The following is a 20,953-nucleotide window of genomic DNA, read 5'->3' as shown; positions in this document are numbered from 1 at the left end:
TCCCCTTGTTCTGTTTGAATAACTGCCTCTGGATCTATGTACAGGTTCCTCATGAGCACAATGAAATGTTTTGGAATTCCCATTCTTCCAATGTGATCCATAAATTTGTTGTGATCCACACAGTCAAATGCTTTAGCATAGGCAATAAAATCTGGTATTCCCTGCTTTCAGCCAGGACCCATCAGACATCAGCAACGACACCCCTGGTTCCACATCCTCTTCTGAATTCGGCTTGAATTTCTGGAAGTTCCCTGTTGATATACTCCTGCAGCTGCTTTTCAATGTTCTTCAGTAAAATTTTACTTGCATTGTGATATTAATGATATTGTTTGATAATTTTCTGCATTCGGCTGGATCTGCGCTACTGAGTTCTGCTTTAACTCAACATTCATCTGCCAGCAGACTCATTTCTTCTAAGTTATTCTTCTGGCAGCCTCTAGCATTAGACTACATAGGTAGATACTTTAAGTCCAGCTACCCTACTCCCTGCAACTTATAAGAATGATCCTCCTGCCCATGACTATTTGGACTTAACTGAACAGCTTCTAACTCCCTGGAGTGATTTAAAGGAGGCACCTTTGACACTCTGATATATTATTTGTAGATGGCTCTTATTTGAAACCAACTTCTATCTCTCATTATCAGGCTGGTTACATTGTCTCAACTTCTACCGAAGTCCTTGAAAGCCAGCCTCTCCCTAAAGCTACCTCAGGTCAACAAGCTGAACTTATTGCTCTTATGGGAACATGCAAACTTGCTAAAAGAAAGTCCATAAATATTTTTATGGATCCTTTTTTTTTTTTTAATATGCATTTGGGGTTATTCAAGATTCTGGAACATTATGGAAACAGAATTTCTAACCTCCTCTGGTAACACTATCAAAAACAGTGCTTTAGTAGCAGACCTATTAGATGCCTTGCTGCTCCTTTCTGTAATTAAGACACAAGCTCACCAGCTGAAGGGAGTGCCCCAAACTGAAGAAATTAGGGGAAATAATCCTGCTGATGCAGATGCTACAAAGCATGCTTCTCAAGATATTGTTGCCCCTGTGTTAGGAAAAAAAGTACATAGAGGAGCCCTTGGAAGAACCTGCAGAGAGTGATTCTCAGAAAATAACTAGTCCACTTGCGTCGACCAAAGAGAAGCTTTTAAAAACATCAGCAATTGGCTCAATCTAATAAACTGAAACATGGGCAAAAGTCAGGCCGTTATCAACAACCTGACATTGTGCTACAGTTAGGACCTAACGCCGGAACTGTTCTTGTTAAACCTTTACATGTCCCTGTGATGAGAACTCTACATGAGAATACTCATCTAGTCAGAAATAAAATGATTGAGGTTTTGAAGAAATAGTGGTAGGGGGATTTTTCTGAGGCAGCTGAGCCTGTAGCTACACACCGCTCTACCTACCCTTGCCATAGCCCTGGGAAACATCTTACGACTTCCGCTGGACAGCACCTTCTGACCTCTGGGCCTGTTCAGCTTCCACCTCTGAGTGGTTGTACGTATGTCTTAGTGATGATCTGCAGATTTTCACACTGGGTAGAAGCTTTTCCCTGTCTGTGTGTCACCACTTCTTTTGTTGCAAACAGGTTCTCAGAAACATAATACCTATTTTTGGAGCACCTAAAATTCTTTGCCGTGACTGGGGAACTCATTTTACTGGGCAAATTATTCAAGAATTATGCCAAATTTTCCCCATATACCAGAGATTACATTGCACTTATCACCTGCAGTCCTCTAGGCTCAAAGAAAGAGCTACTGGTATAATAAAAGCTCAATTTGCTAAGCTTTCTGAGTCCTTAGGTTTGTCTTGGCCTAAAGTTCTCCTTTTAGTCCTTCTAAATTTAAGGACTCCTTTCAGATCTCATAAATTTACTTCTTATAAAATAATTACTGGGAGGCCCATGGTCCTTCCCTACAATGCCTCTAACTGACCCCAACTTAGTGCAACCTGAATTATCAAAATATTATCAATCTTCAAGAATTATTTTAGGTGAAGGGAAGGACAATACACAATATGGGGGAAGTCAGCACAACTGGACTAAATCAAAAGCTAAGAAGTTTCCTGAATAAAACCAAACACTTCAAGGGACAGAGGAGTAGGGGCAGGGGTCTGGGGACCATCGTTTTGAGGGACATCTAGGTCAACTGGCATAACAAAGCTTAAGAAAACGTTGTGCATCCCACTTTGGTGAGTGGTGTCTGGGGTCTTAAAAGCTAACAAGTGGCCATCTAAGATGCAGCAATTGATCCCAACCCACCTGGAGCAAAGGAGAATGAAGAACACCAAAGACACAAGGAAAATATTAGCCCAAGAGACAGAAAGGGCCACATAAACCAGAGACTCCATCAGCCTGAGACTGGAAGAACCGGATGGTACCCAGATACAACCAATGACCGCCCTGACAGAGAATACAACAGAGAGTCCCTGATGGAGCAGGAGAAAAGTGGGGTGCAGAACTCAAATTCTAGTAAGAAGATGAGAATTAATGGTCTGACTGAGACTGGAGGACACCAGAGGACATGCCCCCTGGACTCTCTGTTAGTCTGAAATTAAAACCATTCCTGAAGCCAACTCTTCAGACAAAGATTAGACTGGACTGTAAGACATAAAATGATCCTGGTGAGGAGTGCACTTCTAAGCTCAAGTAGATACATGAGACTAAGTGGGCAGCTGCTTCTGAGTTGAGATGAGAAGGCAGATCGGGACAGGAGCTGGCTGAATGGACACGGGAAATACAGGGTGGAGAGGTGGAGTGTACTATCACATTATAGGGAGAGCAACTAGGGTCACATAACAATGTGTGTATAAGTTTTTGTATGAGAAACTGACCTGAATTGTAAACTTTCACTTATAAAGCACAATAAAAAAAAAATACTGTCGATCTTTCGTGCAATACTCTAAGAAACATTTTTCACAAACCAAAGAGGCATTTGAGGAGCAGAAACCTAGCTCTCCTACTCTACTTGACATTAACCCAGAAGATTATGATTACTGGAAGAGGCATCAATTAAAAGATTCTTTGGAACTCCGCTGGAGGGAAGCTTTTCTTGTCCTTCTGACTAACCCTTGTGCAGCTACGATGGAAGGAATTTATCCTTGGATTCATTTGATGCAGTTAAAGAAGGCTAACGCCCCTCTCTGGGTCTGTCAGCCAGCAGGAGACGTGAAACGCAGACTGAAACCATGCCCCAGCAACCAGGAGCGAGCAACCTCCAAGCCAAGCCACTGCCTCCGAAATCACAGAACCTGATTACCTGCAAGCTGCTGAAACCTATGAACTCTGGTTCTTAACGGTTGGTGTTTTAATAGCTTTAACTACTTATTAAAGTTATTTCCTTCCTGGTGGCTTTAATAAATCATTCCATATTTTTAACCCTAACCCAGAAGTTAAAACTTTCTACTCCTTATACCAATAACTGAAATCGTTATATTTGTTTAATACTTACAGCTTTTTGAAATAGCCTCATTTTACTAACTTAGGGTCATCTCTTAGTGACCTTACTAGGAAAAAAAGGGGTTTTATACTTATTAATTTCCTTTTAATTTACCATATTGCTTTAATTAACCTTTTATTGTGAAGTTTATAATAATAATAAACTTATTAGTTTCCTCTTTTTGTTTGTTATAACCACCACTGATGCCTAGAAAGAAAATATTTTTATCAAGTTAGCTCTATGAGTTGCCAGCGCCAGCAATTTAACAGAATGCTGGGTATGTCACTCTGCTCCACGATCCACACAGGACCACAGAGATCCTCTCCCTGTGACAGTTTTAGATTGTAAGTTCACGTCTAATCTTACTATTGATTTCGAGAAAACATTTAAACAAGCCATCTGTGTCAAACTATGGCCATCCCCAGAAATGTCTACTTATCCACCAGTTCCCTTTTCAATCTTTTCCACGTGTGGAGAGAATGCTCTACTCTGTCCACGCTATGCAAAGTTTTTGTTAATGATGCTCGATTTTATCACTTAATAATAACCTTTATCAGATTTGATCCAAATCTCCCTATTTATGCTCACCTCCAGGACTGCCTAAATTTTGGAGAACTGTCCATTTGTGATGACCCATTAACTGCAACCTGGCTTAAGAGAGACCATCAGTCCATTCCATTTCTTGATAGCCAAACTGGAAAAGGCATATTAGGTGCCCTATCTGGCTATATCTTTTTATGTCTAGGATCAACTTATGTAACAAAAAAGTCCAACGATTCACTCTATACTTGGGCTTTGCCATGTTTAGATGGCTGGGGTATGACAGGCTGATATACTTTAGGGATATTCAGAGTTCCCATTAATATCCATTCATACAATGACACCTTACTGTGGAACAGTGTTTTAAAATTAATATCCATACAGAAAAGATCTTGTCCTTTTAGGCAATCCCACTGCTGATCAGCCAGGATGGGGATGGTCCTTTCCATGTGCTATTATTATACCATGGGTTGGAACCAGACAATTGGAAATGTCCCTTCACAATCTATCTGCCACCATGGCTCAAACTGCTGATAGAATGGCCACACAACAAAAATCTTAAAAGAATACTTGGCAAGCATTGTACTAGACAAAAGAATTGCCTTACATTTTCATTTAACTCTCAGGAAGGAGAGGTTTGTGCTGTCATTAATACTTCTTGCTGTTCAGGGATAAATACCTCTAGAGAAGTAGAACAAGACTTCTCTAAAACATACCAAAAGGCCTCTGGGTTACATACCATTCCTCCCATGACTGTTCCTTCCTTCCTTGATATTTTTGGCTGGTTACCCCAAAGCACGGCATCTGGGATATGCTCCTTTCTGCAACTTGTCTCTTTCTTTGAATCATTCTGATTGTTATTATAGGACTTGTTAAATGCATCATGCACGGTGCTTCTCATTGCCACAGCCAACCCTCAGGGCATATGGTTATGAAACTAATTATGTATTTAGAAGAAACTGATTTTTCTAAGGAGAATGAGGTTTAGCTCTGAAGTCAAACCCTTTCTGGAATGCCTAGTTATTCTTCTAATGCAGCCCTGTTCACAGTACTCACCCCGACAAGAATTTATCTACCCTGAAGATAAGACCTGGAGCTATGGCAAGGTGCATTTGAACGGTGTCTGGCTCCTAAAAAGACAAATGGCATCCGGTTGCTAGAAGGCAGCTTCTGAGGTCTTAAAAGCTGCCTGGGGAGCAGCCCAGGTGCAGCAAAAGCTCTCACATCTGGTGCCACCCCTTCCTCCTATCTTACTCCTGGTCATTTCACACATCCACAATACCCACCTGGTTGTAGGACACATTTGAATTTCTTCCCAACACTGGTCTAGACTCTAGAGTCCAATCCAAATTTCTATGAGGATGAATTAGCCCCCATCTTTCCCAACTCTCTCTCCACCCATTTGCCTGTATAACACTGTCTGGAATTCTCCCAACCCACTCAGCTTTGGCTTACCTTCCTCTGTCTAGCACGTTCTTCCCTACTATCCTACTCCATTCTTCTCACACACACTTTGACAACAAAGGTTGAGGAAACTTTATTTGCTGGATTGGTCCCGCTCACCTACCACTAATGATCAACTCCCCTTTTTGTGCTGACTGGATCCTGTATGGATACCATGATACTGCCACTGTGTAAGTTTCTTTTGGACTCCACTTGGCTTTAAGTCTTTTGGCACTCACTCGGTTGACTGCTGTTGAATGACCAGATGACACACCAAGATGATCTAATAAGAGGGCTGGAATTGTTCATTTCAAAAACCATTGTATCTTAGTTTCTTTGTGCTGCTACAACAGCAGTACTGCAAGTGGGTGGCTTTAACAAAAGAAATTTATTTTCTAGACATTTAGGAGGCTAGAAGTTTGAATTCAGGGCACTGGCTCCAGGGGAAGGCTTTGTCTGCTTCAGGGGAAGGTCCTTGTCTCTTTCAGATTCTGTTTCTTGGCTCATTGGCCATCTCCGCGTGGCATCAATCTTTTCCTGTTTGTGCTTGCTTGCTTCTGTGCCTAAACTGTTCTTTTCAAAAAGAAGCTGGCTTAAGACATGCCCTATACTGATACAGCCTCATTAATGGAATGAAGAAAGTCCTATTCCCAGATGGGATTATATCCACATGTATAGGGGATAGTATTTTTGATGGAGATAATTTGATCCATAAAACTTATGCTAAAAGGATCCTAATTTTAGGGTTTCCTACAGAGACTAATTCTTAGCCCCCTTCATCTTCAGAGATAGCCTAAAAAAGCAAAGCTCAGGAGTTAGGTAGGAACTTACTAAGACATGTTCTTTCTAGCTTCCTACCTGTTTTCAACAAGCTAAGTGTGTCCTTTCAAGTTGAGACTCAATTTAAAAGTTCTTTACTAAAGATCCTACAGGAAAACTGCTATAACCTGAAATAGAGTACAAAGCTCCTTCTGTGCTATTACCAAATGGTACTCTTAAATCATGAGTACTCGGTGTAGACTGGAGAAAAAGGATTTCTATTCTTCCTTTACAGCTCAATCATACAAAGCCAAAGTCTGAAAGGAAATCCCTGAATTTTTTATTAACCCCAGTTATTATCAGAGGTGTGTGCCTCCGGGAATCTAGGAAATCACAAGAACAATTCATTTCCTGAGCAAAAAAGAAAGGGGGGGAGGGGGATCCTTGGGTGCATGACTCCAAGTGATTCTTTATCAATAAATGGCAGAGGTAACAGTTCTTTTTAGGTATTGTGTCTTTCACTGACCACAGAGTTTTTCTTTGACAAGTACTACTTAATTTTCAAGTCTTTCAAATATACAACTACAATACCAGGAATGGGCGATAATTTAAGGGTATAAAGATTGAACCACAAGGCTTAAGTTAGTCTTACCCAGAAGCAATCTCACTGCAAAATATAACAGTTAAGAGTTTTAAAAGATTTAATGGTAGGGCAGAATACAGTCAGTTTCCACATAAACTTAACTCTCTTTCATTTCCACCTTTCTTCAGCTATGGCATAGCACAGTGACCAAGTAATTTGTATGAATTCATTTTTACATTAAATGTTATACATCACATCAGACAAAAGAACACATTAAAAGATGAAATAAGTGTTTTCAAAATTGAAAATTATAACACTTGAGTACTCTTCAACTAAAAATATGGAACGTTCATCCTCAAGCCTGTTCTGCCACTGAGGATGGGAGATGGGTCATGGCTACCATGGAGGACATGCTAGGTGAAAGGCATGCACCTGGTATTGGCTGTCAGGGTGACTCTACTCCGTCAGGATCATGTTTCCATGAGGACTCCTCTATAGGGTAGAGGCTATTCCCTCTAGCAGACCAGTGCCCCACCCCACCCAAATCTCTTTTCAATCTTCTAAGTCCTAGATACATATTCACCCCACTTCATTAGATCAGGGAACTCAATGATCAGTAAAGGTTGCCTCAAAATGCATGACCATGATTCACAAACACCCAAACCTAAGCTGAGTACCTACCCCTGGGGAGAAGGAGCAGGTGGCTCTCCCTAAGGAAGGGTGCCCACGAGCCAGCATGTTCCTCCCTCCCTGCCAACAAGTGCCTGGTGTCAGGGGCCTACTCCAAGCCTGGCCTGCGCTGAACAGGGTAGCCTGGCCCCGCTCTTCAAGGTCCTTATAACTGCCAAGTGGGGGAGACAAACATGAGATGCAGACTTCTTTAAAAGTACTTCCTTACAGTAAGTGCTCCCAGAGAAAAGTAGAAGGTGCTACTGAGTTCACACAAGGGAGACTCAGCCAAGCTGCAGGGGTCAGTGGTCAGGTTTTCATTACTATATGTCAGGGATTGAACTGTGTCCCCCCAGAATATGTGTCTACTTGGTTAGGCCATGATTCCCAGTATTGTGTGGTTGTCCTCCATTTTGTGATTGTAATCGTATGTTAAAGAGGATTAGGGTGGGAGTGTAACACCCTTATTTAATGTAAAGGGAGTTTCCCTGGGGTGTGGCCTGCACCACCTTTTCTCTCTCAAGAGATAAAAAAGAAAAGGAAGCTGGGGTCGGGGGGACCTTATACCATGGAGAAAGCAGTGCCAGGAGCAGATCATATCCTTTGGACCTGGGGTCCCCGCACAGAAAAGCTCCTAGTCTGGGGGAAGATTGATGAGAAGGCCAATGGAGAAAAAGCCTTCCTCTGGAGCTGACAACCTGAATTTGGACTTTTAGCCTACATCACTGTGAGGAAATAAACTTCTCTTTGTTAAAGCCCTCCACTTGTGGTATTTCTAGTACAGTAGCAGTACATGACTTTGACACTGTAAGTCTCTTTAGAGAAACAGCTTTAAAATTGGCAGTCAGGAGTCAGGTTAGGCCACAAATGCCTATTAAACTAATAGTAAAGATGCATTAGGATAACAAATCTGTGACATTTATAGTAGCTGGTACGTGCACAGAGGCATTTAAACAATATTTACTGAACACAGTAGTGGACTGCATTCCTCGAAATCATCATGAAATAGCAAAACGATTGAGTCAACTAGCTGATGTCTTAGTCCTCACTCATCACCTCACAACAGGCCCCACCTCACTCTGCCTCCAGCCCCTTCCTACTCATCTAATCTCAAGGGAGACAGAGACTGAACAAAGCACTGTCAGAGGACACCTCTCCTCTGCAGCTCCCCTCTCCCCCAGCATAAGACTCTAGATTGTGGAAAGACCCATTTATCGCTGTCTCTCTCTGAAAACCAGTTGTTAAAAGGAGGTAAATGGATGGGCAAAATGGTGTCTTTCTTTTTGGCTGAGCCTGAGGAGTGTAGCTGGTTGGTAGACAGGGACACCAGCCTGCTCTGGAGCCTGAACACAGAAGTGACCAATGCAGGTTCGGTCTCTGACTGAAGCTAGTCACGGGCAAGAGGGTCCAGAAGAAGAATGCAACATTTAATTCAACATATGTTGACCAACCACTGTGCGCCAGGTACAATCTAAAATAGCAGACCATCGTAAGCAAGGAAGACATTTAAAGCAACAGCACCAGGCAAATCAGCCTTCTAACGTGGGTTTTCCTAAACTAAACCTGTGACCTTGTCAGTTCAGGTCCTCTGAGAAGCAGATGCCAAGACAGGATTAAATGAAGAGGTCTGTGTGGGAAAACACCTGCAAGAGAAATGAGGAGGGCCAGAGGAGGCTGAAGAGCCGTCAGACCATGACGCAGGTCAGATCCTTGCAGCGGGGAAAGGGCAGGTAGGCACACTGAGCGAGAAGAGTTTTGGATTGCAAGCACCTCTAAGAAAGTTTTGGCCAGGCAGTGAGGAGTCTTGGAGCCTCTTTAAGGAGTCCCAGGCTGCTGGCAATCAGCCTGCTTTTGGATCCTTGCCATAGGAAGTGCGGTCTCAGCGTGAAGGCAGCATGCACCCCAAGAGCAGTAGGTGGTGTTATCGGTGGATCATGGCCACCGTGGGCACAAAACAACCTGCTGGATTTAGACGTGAGCCCTCAAGATGCACACCAGCACGGACTCCCGCTCAGCCGGGACGCCTGCGGGACAGGGGCAGACTGCAGAAGCAGCAGCACACTCACCTCTGTCTAACTTCTTCTTCCTTTCAACTTAGAGATACATAGACTACATCCTAGCTCGAGGACTCTCTAAGGCACAGGTCTATTCTGCCGATGGCCTCACTAAATTTCGAAAACTGTTATCAAAAGCTCAATGTTTCTGTTGCTATTACGTGCCGCCAAGTCAGTTTCAATTTATAGCGACCCCATGTAAAACAGAATGAAACACTGCCCGGTCCTGCGCCATCCGCATAATAGTCATGCTTGAGCCCACTGTTGCAGCCACTGTGTCAATCTATTACTTTGAGGGTATTCCTGTTTTTTGCTGATCCTCTACTTCACCAAGCATAATGTCCTTCTCCAGGGACTGGTATCTCCTGATAACATGTCCAAAATATGTGAGAGGAAGACTTACCACCCTTGCTTCTAATGAGCATTCTGGCTGTAATTCTTCCAAGACAGATTTGTTCATCCTCCTGAGAGTTCATGGTATACTCACTATTCTTCGCCACCACAATTCAAAGGTCTCAATTCTTCTTCGGTCTTTCTTATTCATTGTCCAGCTTTCCCATTGCATATGAGACAACTAAAAACACCTCGGCCTTCGTCAGGCGCATCTTAGTTCTCAAAATAACATCTTCGCTTTTTAACACCTTAAGAAGGTCTTTTGTAGCATTATTTGCCCAACGGAATGCATCGTTTGATTTCTTGAGTGCTGCTCCCATGGGCGTTGATTGTGGACCCAAGTACAATGAAATCCTTTATAACTTTGATCTTTTCTCTGTTTATTATAATGTTGCTTATTGGTCCAGTTGTGAGGATTTTTGTTTTCTTTCTGTCACAGTATAGTCTATACTGAAGGCTGTAGTCTTTGATCTTCATCAGTAAGTCCTTCAAGTCCTCTTCACTTTCAGCAAGCAAGGTTGTGTCATCTGCATATCGCACAGGTTGCTAATGAGGCGTCCCCCAATCTTAATGCCCATTCTTCCTCATATATGGTCAAGCTTCTCGGATGATGTGCTCAGCATACAGATATAACGAGAATGGAGAAAGGATACAACCCTGACGCACACCTTTCCTGACTTTAAACCATACAATACCCACTTGTTCTGTTCGAACGACTGCTTCTTAGTCTACGTTCAAGTTTCTCAGGAGTACAATTAAGTGCTCTGGAATTCCCATTCTTGGCAGTGTTATCCATAACTTGTTATGATCCACACAGTCGAAAGCCTTTGCATAGTCAATAAAACGCAGGTAAACATCTTTCTGGTATTCTCTGCTTTCAGCCAGGATCCATCTGACATCAAGAATGATATCCCTCATACCATATCCTCTTCTGAATCTGGGCTTGAATTGCTGGCAGTTCCCTGTCGATATACTGCTGCAACCACTTTTGAATGATCTTCAGCAAAATTTTACTTGTGTGTGTTATTAATGATATTGTTCGATAATTTCCACATTCTGTTGGATCACCTTTCTTTGGAACAGGCATAAATATGTATCTCTTCTAGTCGGTTGGCCAGGTAGCTGTCTTTCAAATTTCTTGGTATTGCTGAGTGAGCACTTCCAGTGCTGCATCCATTTGTTAAAACATCTCAATTGGTATTCTATTAATTCCTTCAGCCTTGTATTCAGTATAGGTTGGAGTTTTTCCTTAAGCAGCATCAGTTTTTGATCACATGCTACCTCCTAAAATGGATGAACGGTGACCAATTCTTTTTGATACATTGACTCTGTATATTCCTTCCATCTTATTTTGATGCTTCCTGCATTGTTCAATATTTTGCCCATAAAACCAAAAAACCAAACCTGTTGCCGTTGAGTCGATTCTGCCTCACAGTGACCCTACAGGTCAAAGTAGAACTGTCCCATTGGGTTTCCAAGGAGTGACTGGTGGATTCAAACTGCCAACCTTTTGGTTAGCAATCAAGCTCTTAACCACTAAGCCACCAGGCCTCCATTTTGCCCATAGAACCCTTCAATATTGCAACTCAAAGCTCGAATTTTTTTCTTCAGGTCCTTCAGCTTGAGAAATGCCAAGTGTGTTATTCCTTTTTGATTTTTTAGCTCCTGTTCTTTGCACATATCATTATAATACCTTGTCTTCTTGAGCCGCCCTCTGAAATCTCTTTTAATATATCATTTCTTCTGTTTGCTTTAGCTACCTGATGTTCAAGAGCAAGTTTCAGAATCTCTTCTGACATCCATTTTGGCCTTTTCTTCCTTTGCTTTTTTTTTTTTTTTAACGACCTTTTGCTTTCTTCATGTATGTCCTTCTACAACTCATCTGGTCTTTGGTCATTAATGTTCAAATCTATCCTTGAGATGGTCTCTAAATTCAAGTGGGATATACTCAAAGTTGTACTTTGGCTCTCATGGACGTGTTCTAATTTTCTTTGGCTTCAACTTGAACTTGCGTATGAGTAACTGATGATCTATTCCACAGTCAGCACCTGGCCTTGTTCTAATTGATGATATTGAGCTTTTCCATTGTCTCTTTCCACGAATCTAGTCAATTTGATTCCTGTGTATTCCATCCAGCAAGGTCCACATGTATAGTCTCGGTTTATGTTGTTAAAAAACGGTATTTGCAATGAAGACATCACTGGTCTTGCCAAATGTTATCATGTGATCTCTGGCACCATTTCTATCATCAAGACCGTATTTTCTATCTACTGATCCTTCTTCTCTCTTTCCAACTTTTGCATTCTAATCACCAGTAATTATCAATGCATCTTGACTGCATGTTTGATCAACTTCAGACTGCAGAAGTTGGTAAAAATCTTCAATTTCTTCATCTTTGGTCTTAGTAGTTGTGACGGTAAAGACTGTGTGTCAACTTGGCTGGGCCATGATTCTCAGTGTTTTGGCAGTTGTATGATGTTGTGACCACTTCCCTGTTGAAATCTGATACGTGATCACCCCCACGATGGAATCTGCTGAGCGATACCAGCAGAGGTGGGGGCTGTGGCAGCTCACCACCCCCTTGGCCCTCATCTCTCCACCCTCCACCGCCTACTTCCTTCCTGCTCACCTCATCAAGGTTTTTGGCTTGTTCTGGATCCAGCAGCTGCCTCTTGTCTGACCCTATAGTTCTTGGGACTGGAGTTAGCAGCTTACCTGTCCATCTTGGGATTCGTCGACCTTCACAACCTGCGAGCAAGAGTCCTGCTCCTTGACCTGCCGATCTTGGGTTCGCTAGGGCCTGCAGCTACATGAATCAGGAGAAATCTTGCGGTCTTGCCTGCGATCTTGGAATACCTCGACCTTCACAACCTGTGAGTGGGAGCCCTGTTCTCTAACCTGCTGATCTTGGGTTTGCCAGCTTCTGCGGCTGCGGACTTGGGACATTCCAACCTCTACAACTGCATGAGCTGTTTCCTTAACATAAATCTCTCTCTATATATATATTTATACACTTTTCTGGTTTTGCTTCTCTAGCCTAAGACAGAAGTCGATGCGTAAATTTGAATAATAGTTGTATTACCTGGTCGTCCTTGTAGGCGTATGAATATTACCCTATCACTGCCAGCACTTCAGGACAGATCTTGAGATGTTCTTTTTGACAATGAATGCAACACCATTCCTCTTTTTAATTTGTTATTCCCGACACTGTAGACCATATGATTGCCTGATTCAACCTGGCCAATATTAGTCCATTTCAACTCACTGATGCCTAGGGTACCAATGTTCATGTGCTCCATTTCATTTTTGATGGTTTTCAATTTTCCTAGATTCATACTTCATGCATTTCACGTTCCTATTGTTAATGGATGTTTGCAGCTGTTTCCTCTCATGCTGATTCGTGCCAAATGAAGGTCCTGAAAGCCTGACTCCATCCACATCATTAAAGTCAACTCTACTTTGAGGAGGCAGCTCTTTCCCAGTCATATTTTGAGTGCTTTGGAACCTGAGGGGCTCACCTTCTGGCACCATATCAGACAATGTTCCACTGCTATTCATATGGTTTTCACTAATTATTTTCAGAAGTAGTCATGAAAAGTAAAAATTATTTTCAGAAGTAGTCATGAAGCTCAGCTAAAACCTGCTATTTGTAATACTGGTGGCATAGTCTCCACCATCACAGCAACAGGCAAGCCACCGGAGCATGACAAACTGACAGAGATGTGGGGAAAAAAGCTAAGTAATCACCTAATTAAGACAATAAAAGACAGTTTGATTCTCATATCTGCTTTTGCATTCAAGCTGTTGTGATATTGGTTTTCGTTAAAGTCTATGAAGTAAATCTGGTCTTAGACATGTGGTTAGAAAATAAGAGAAAATTTAATTAGCCTTTTCAGATCATCGTGGACATACTTCTTTGATATGACACTGGAACTAGGAAAGCAGTAGTTTCTTAAATAGTGGCAATGTAGAATCTGAAACCGTGTCAATGAGTTTTTTGTACTATGTTACATTAAACTATTTGCCTACTTTTTTAAGTGAACTTTTATGCTTGTACAATCAAGTAACATGATGCCTTGGTCATTTATAAAATACTGGTTCACAGTTATACAGATCTTCCAAATGTGGACAAATTTCACTATACAATATCAAAAACTCACATTCATTAATATTGCCACCAAAAGTCATCAGGAAAGTCTTTAAATACTGGAAAGCTGTAAACCTCACTTGAGCACATATGCTGTTGTTGTTGCTGTTAGTTGCTGCTGAGTCAATTCCTACCATGGAAACCTATGTGTTACAGAGTAGAATTACTCCATAGAGTTTCCTGGCTGCAATCTTTACAAAAGCAGATCATCAGGTCTTTTCTTCTGTAGTATGGCTGGGTAGGTTCAAACCACCAACCTTTAGTTTAGCAAACAAGCACAAACTGTTTTGCGCCACCTGTTGTTGTTAGGTGCCATCAAGAAGGTTCGAACTCATAGCAATCCTATGTACAACAGAGTAAGACACTGCCTGGTCCTGCACCATCCTCACAATCGTTGCTATATTTGAGCCCACTGTTGTGGCCACTGTGTCAATCCATCTTGTTGAGGGTCTTCCTCTCTTTTGCTGACCCTCCAATAAGACAAAGTCTCACCATCCTTGCTTCTAAGGAACATTCAGGCTGTACTTCTTTCCAGACAGATTTGTTCTTCTGGTAGTCCACGATGTATTCGATATTCTTTGCCAACACCATAATTCAAAGGCATCAATTCTTCTTCAGTCTTCTGTATTCATTGTCCAGCTTTCACACGCATACAAGGTGACTGAAAACACCACGGTTTGGGTCTGGGAACACCTCAGTCCTCAAAGTGACATCTTCGCTTTTTAACACTTTTAAAGAGGCCTTTTACAGCAGATTTGCCCAATGCAGTATGTCACTTGATTCCTTGACTTCTGCTTCCATGGGCATTGATTGTGGATCCAAGTAAAGTGAAATCCTTGACAACTGCAATATTTCCTCCATTCATCATGATGTTGCTTGTTGGTACAGTTGTGAGACTTTCGGGTTTATGTTGAGGTGAATCCATACCGAAGGCTGTGGTCTTTGATCTTCCTAAGTAAGTACTTCAAGTCCTCTTCGCTTTCAGCAAGGAAAGTTGTGGCATATGCACATCACAGGTTGTTAATGAGTCCTCCTCCAATCCCGATGCCCTGTTCTTCTTCATATAGTTCAGCTTCTTGGATTATATGCTCGGCATACAGATTGAATACGTATGGTGAAAGGATACAACCCTGAGAAACACCTTTCCTGACTTTAAACCATGCAGAATCCCCATGTTCTGTTAGCACAACTGCCTCTTGGTCTATATGCCTTCACTGAGATATAATTTACATATAAGCCCTGGTGGTGCAGTGTTTAAGTGCTCAGCTGCTAACTGAAAGGTCAGCAGTTCGAACCCATCAGCTGCTCTGAGGCAGAAAGATGTAATAGTCTGCTTTCGTAAAGATTACAGCCTTAGAAACTCTATGGGGCAGTTCTCCTCTGGCCTATAGGGTTGCTATGAGTCGGAATAGGCTCGACAGCAATGGGTTTAGGGACCTTAATGTAAGTTTTTCAAAACTGTAATTTTTGTTTGAAAGCTCAAATATTATCACTGGCCATAAATTCTGTCAGTTGTTTTCCTTCGCTAATTTTCAAGAAAATATCCACCAAATACCCAAGTCTAAATAACTCTAGTTTATTGTCATCCATGCTTTCAAGTAAAATGTTGTTCCATACAAACACAAAAAAGCAGCTAGTTAACCTGTGACTCAAATCATCACACAGTGCTTTTCTTCAAGAGAGGAACTGTACTACCTTGTGCAGCAGAAGCACTCCATGCATACTTACCATCTCTTCACATACTAAAAAGCCACTGTTAAAGACACGAGGAGCTCTGGTGGCGCGTGGTTAAGGCACTCGGTGCTAACCAAAAGGTTGGTGGTTTGAACCCACCAGCCGCTCTGCAGGTGCTTTTGTAGAGGTTAATCCTTGGAAACCCTTAGGGCAGTTCTACTTTGTCCTGTAGGGTCCCTAGGAGTCGGAGTCGATTCAAGGGCACTGGGTTTTAAAGAGACGAGTACTTGAGGGTCGAGATTGAAGAAAATTAGTTTTTACTGCTCCATCAAGAATATATTCTGAAGTGAAGGCAGCATTTTTTTTTTTTTTCTTTCTGTAAATGTGAACTGGTGGAGATTACTATTCACACAGACTGGTGCCCAAGCCTCGATTCGGGCTAAGACGCCAGCACAGGCTTCCTCACCACTGCTTTCATACCATCTGTGCAATGTCAACACGGTGAAAAGACAGATGACATCTTAGTATTCTTATGAAAGAGACTTGTCCTCACAAGCCCCCTGAAAGCATCTCGGGGACCCCAGGTGTCTATGAATCAATCACACATTGGGAACCACTGGCACAGATCACTTCTGGAAGGACTGGTGAGTACCAGAGGCTACCTCTGGAGAGATGCCATAGACAGAGGTCAACCTGACCTTTGAGGGCTAAAACATGACCCAGCACCCAGTGGACACTCAATAATTACTAAATGAGTATATACTTCAAGGGACAAGGGCAAAGGGTGTGTACCAAGCAAGGAGTCATGTAAGAGGTGATCAGGGAAGGCTCAAGTTAAGAGAAGCATTTAGACTGGGCTTTGACAGGTCCATAGAATTTGGACATGAGAACATCTACTTTTATTTATCACAAAATACTCAGGAAGCACAACAAATGTTCATTCAGAGGAAGGCAATGTCAGGCTGGCATTTTGGAAACTAGGAATTGCATCACAGATCTCAGAAATTAAATACAGTTAAAGAGGAAAAAAGTTTGCGGAATGTAGCTCCTTCTCTGTACATGCAAATGAAGCTTTTCTCTCTTTTCGTTTGCCTTGGTCCAGGCCAGGGCCCCAGCATTATCAGAATGCAGAAAAACAAGTAACGTACTAAAGTTATGAGCTGTGAAACAGACCTATTTATTAGACAAAACAAATAGTAGTGGGACAAAAGTAGCCTACTCTGTGGGAGTTTTCCTTTCCATTCCATTGCAGGCTACCAAAACAAAGAATAAACTTCACATTGTTGTCCACGTTTGTAAAGCAGTTCAGCAACAACAGCCCTGAGTACTGAGCTGCAGAGATGTGCCAAAATCAGATGTGAGGCGTGTCAAAGGCAATTTGCTACAATTTGCCCAAATGTCTGGGAACTAATTCTTGTTTTTTTTTTTTTTTTAATCAAAGCTATACCTCTAACAATCTCACTTTTATCCACGGACATTCTGATATGCTTTCAGGAGCCATATGTATGAATTGTTCTGTGTTACGCTCATGGGGGGGGGGCTTTAAGAAGAGTGGGCTTCCATGCAGCTCTACCCTTTAACCTGTCTTAATCTGAAGGAGACCATTAAGTCAAAAAGGGAGAAATAGCCAGGAAAGCTGAGGTGTAAGACCAGACTCATTCCTTATTTCCTCCGTAAGAATCTACAACAGAAAGTTAGCAAACCTGCCATAAGTGAAAAAAATCAGTGCACTCAAAGTCCAGAGCTTCCTGAGGGCCAACCGCAATCACAAAGGTTGATATGAAAATCCAGCAAGGATGTAGGAAAAGGAAGCCATGAGTTACAAATGAAAGCAGAGGTGTATTTTCAACGAGTCACTGCCAGCATACAGGCTGAGGGGAAGGCATGCAGGTTCACTGGAGTTTTTTCCAGGTTATCCAAGTATCCCTCACTATTGGTCTCCATGTAGCCTGTATCTTGTCTTTGTTAAGTAGCCTCTTCCCTCAAACTTGCAAATGGCAGTGATAACTCTAAGTTTTACACAATTTCTCACTCAGACAAATATCAGTGCTGTAAAACCACTCCATTTTGACACTTTTTTCTGAATTAGAAATTTATCTCTCCCCTAATTGGGGGGATGGGAGGTTTACAGAACAGAGAGTACCACTTTACCCCTACTTGATAAAAATATAAAAATGACAACAATGGCAATGATGACCACTAACTTTGGTTACTTTACGGCTATGCTTCATTAATAATAAACCCACTGCCGCTGAGTCGATTCCAAGTCACGGCAACCCTGTAGGGCAGAACAGAACTGCCCCATAGGGTTTCCAAGGCTGTAAATCTTTATGGGAGCAGGTTGCCACATCTTTCTCCTGCGGAGCACCTGGTGGGTTCGAACTGCCAACTTTTCGGTTAGCAGCCAAGCGCTTAATCACTGCACCACCTGGGTTCTTTTCATTAATAATATCTTTCTTTAACTATATAAATACAACACCTATCCCAATTTCAAAGCGCTTTCATGTACATTATCCAACGGAATCTTCACAAGAACCCTGTGACATCAACAGGGTTGGTGTTCACCTCATTTTTACATCTGAGCAAACTTAAGAGATGTTACAATTCAGTGGATACTCATGGGCACCTATCAGATGCCAGCCACTGTGTGAAGACACCAAAAATCTACCTAAGACACAGTCCATGTCACTGTGCAGCTCTGAGTTCAATGGACCGGCCCCATATCAACAATCGCAACACAAACTGCAGAAACTAGCGTCAAAGGTGTGGAAGCACCCTGGGAGCAAGGCCAAGTGGGACTGCGCCCAAGTAGTCACTGACCTGTTTTGGCCAAAAGGAAGGTGTCAGGCCAGTCTAGGAGCCTGGACAGAAGCCAGGGCTCCCACCTCCTTGGCACAGCTACACCCTGCTGTCTCTTTCCCTTAAGGCTTCTCTTGCCCATCCCTTTTCACAGTGCAAGCAACTTCCTCCAGGTTCTTCTCTACATTTTCTAATCTTACTCCCCCTACTTGCCTATATACATCCCTTACATGTGTCTAAGACGACAACAGCATAAACGGATTCGATAGATAAGAAACATTCCTTTTGTTGAAGTACTTGTCTTTATGTGTGCTGTCATACAATTACAGAAGTTATTTGAAGAAATGATCCAATCTTATTTAACCATCAACTACTAGCACTCGAAAATATAATAACAAGACAGAAAGAAAATGAGGGAATAAAGAGAATGCCACACTGGAGGAGAAATGAGGAGCAATCTGCAAAAACATATTCGAAATGGGTAAAGCCCGAAGTGCACCTGTAGGATTTTCCCCAGATTAAGAACCATAACTAATTCAGTATAGTCCCTGTGCGAGCCATTTCTAATTGGAGTTCTTCAGACTTCCTAAGAGCACTTAATCACAAAAAGTTCTCGAATCTCCATCATCTTACTGTATTTCCATTTAAAAAATGCCACAGACTGTAAAATTTTTTATTTTGAATGTTAAATTTAAAACAATTACAAGTAGATGCTTCCTTACGTGTAAATCAAAGATAACAACAGCGTCTACCTCCCTGAGGTTTTTATGAGGATTAAATGAGTTAGTACATGCCAAGGCTCAGGGCTTAGAACAGGGCCTGACACACAGTATTTGCTATTATCTCCTAGATGGATGTTTGAAGAATTCATTACCCCAACCCCAGCTAAAACATACCAGTCTGAAACTTAAAGAACACTACGACTATAAAAAAATAAAGCTAAAAGCTGGAAATACATTTAAGTGTCAAAAACTGAGTTAAGAAACATTTACATGCTTTTCCTAAAGGGCTGCAAGGCCTTCCTGATACCAGGCAGGAACTTACCCTTGGGCCAGGAACAGCAGCCTTGGGAAGAAATAAAGTCCAGTATGAGGAATGCCACCCACTGCTTCTGAAGCCCTATTACTTCAGTTTATTTTTAGCAACCAAAAAAACATTTATTGGATACCCTACCGCAACCCACTGCGGAAGAGTAGTCAATTCCGACTCACAGCGACCTCCCAGGACAGAGGAGAACTGCCCCATAGGGTTTTCCAAGAAGCGCATGGTGGATTCGAACTGGCGACCTAACATGTGTTGGACAGAATTGTTTAATTTTTAAACCGTGAGAGGGGCTGGCAGTAATCGCTTCAAAGTGTTAAGAAACGCTCTGCACAGTTTTAGGGTATTTTAGCCTAGAGGCAGGTGCTGTGGTAACCCCCAGGCACAGGGTGCAGTGCCCGCCCTGGGTCTCTCCCGCAGGTCTGCACTCCGCAAGCACAGCGGCTGCCCGGGGACAAAAGTGGACAGAGCAGCGCTCCTGACCCCCGGGCCTGCAGCCCTGGCGCCCGGACAAGCACCGCTCTCCGCCTGGACAAAAACAGGCATTCTCGTCCAGATTCTCCTGCCCGCAGCCCCACAACCTGCTAAAGGGCAACGCGCGGCAATGGGGCCGGTCCGCCCGCGGCGCCTCCTCTGCTCCGACCCGGACCCGACCCAGCAGGGCGCGGCCGGCGGGGGTCCCGGGGGCCGGAACGCGCGAGGCAGGCGGTATGAGAGGCCGGCCGGGGTCCCAGGGTCCTGGTGTGTGGGGTCGGGCGGGGTCCCGGGGCGAGGGGCCAGGGGTCCTGGGTGCGAGGGACCGAACCCGGGGGCCGGGCGGGGACCCAGAATCCCGGTATGAGGGCCCGGCCCGGGTCCCAGGGTCCTGGTGTGTGGGGTCGGGCGGGGTCCCGGGGCGAGGGGTCGGGGGAGGGGCCGGGGGTCCCGGTGTCCCGCTGCGAACGACCGGCCGAGGTCCCGGGGCCCCGTCCTCACCTTCCGAAAGCTCCAGCTCCAGCTCCGCCAAGCTCTCCCGCACCTCGGTGGGCAGCGGCACCGCCTCCAGCGGGCAGCCGCGGTCGGCCATGGCACGCTCCGGACGGGGGCCGAGGCCGGGTCGGGCCCGGGGTCAGAGCGGCTACGTCGCTCCCCTCAGCCGGGGGAGCCGCATCCGCCCGGCCCCAGAGCGGGAGGCGGCGGCAGGAGGGGCGCGGCCCGGGCGGCTCCGCACCGGCGCGGGCGCGGGCACGAGCGCGGGCACGAGCGGCTCCTCAAGACACCACCGCCCCGCGCGCCCCCGATCCCGCCGGCTCCGTACGGGAGCGCGCGTGCGCGAGAGGGGCGGGCGGGACACCGCGATTCCCAGCAGAACCGGCAGGAGCGGAACGCGCGTGCGCGGGGGAAGGGCGGGGTTAGGAGCGCGCGTGCGCG

At 43.8% G+C, this 20,953-nt stretch overlaps 1 protein-coding gene across 11 annotated transcripts in view; it reads right to left on the bottom strand.

Moving 5' to 3' along the window:
- Nucleotides 1–20,647, bottom strand: part of DIP2A (disco interacting protein 2 homolog A) — a 131,601-nt gene extending 110,954 nt beyond the window's left edge. For 9 of the 11 annotated variants that reach the window (XR_010321086.1, XM_064279609.1, XM_064279610.1 and 6 more), the window contains exon 1: nt 20,519–20,647. Coding sequence is in view for 10 of the 11 variants with exons in the window: in XM_064279609.1 (XP_064135679.1) it covers nt 20,519–20,609 (91 nt within the window). In the remaining variant the exon portion in view is untranslated. The remainder of the gene's footprint in view (nt 1–20,518) is intronic. The other 2 variants (XM_064279612.1, XM_064279614.1) reach the window with 1 other exon arrangement.
- Nucleotides 20,648–20,953: the final 306 nt, after the last annotated feature.

This window comes from Loxodonta africana, chromosome 2 (genome assembly GCF_030014295.1).
Source record: "Loxodonta africana isolate mLoxAfr1 chromosome 2, mLoxAfr1.hap2, whole genome shotgun sequence".
Classification (NCBI taxonomy): domain Eukaryota; kingdom Metazoa; phylum Chordata; class Mammalia; order Proboscidea; family Elephantidae; genus Loxodonta; species Loxodonta africana.
The sequence above is the reverse complement of the archived record's forward strand: the minus strand, read 5'-3'. Positions and strand labels throughout refer to the sequence as shown.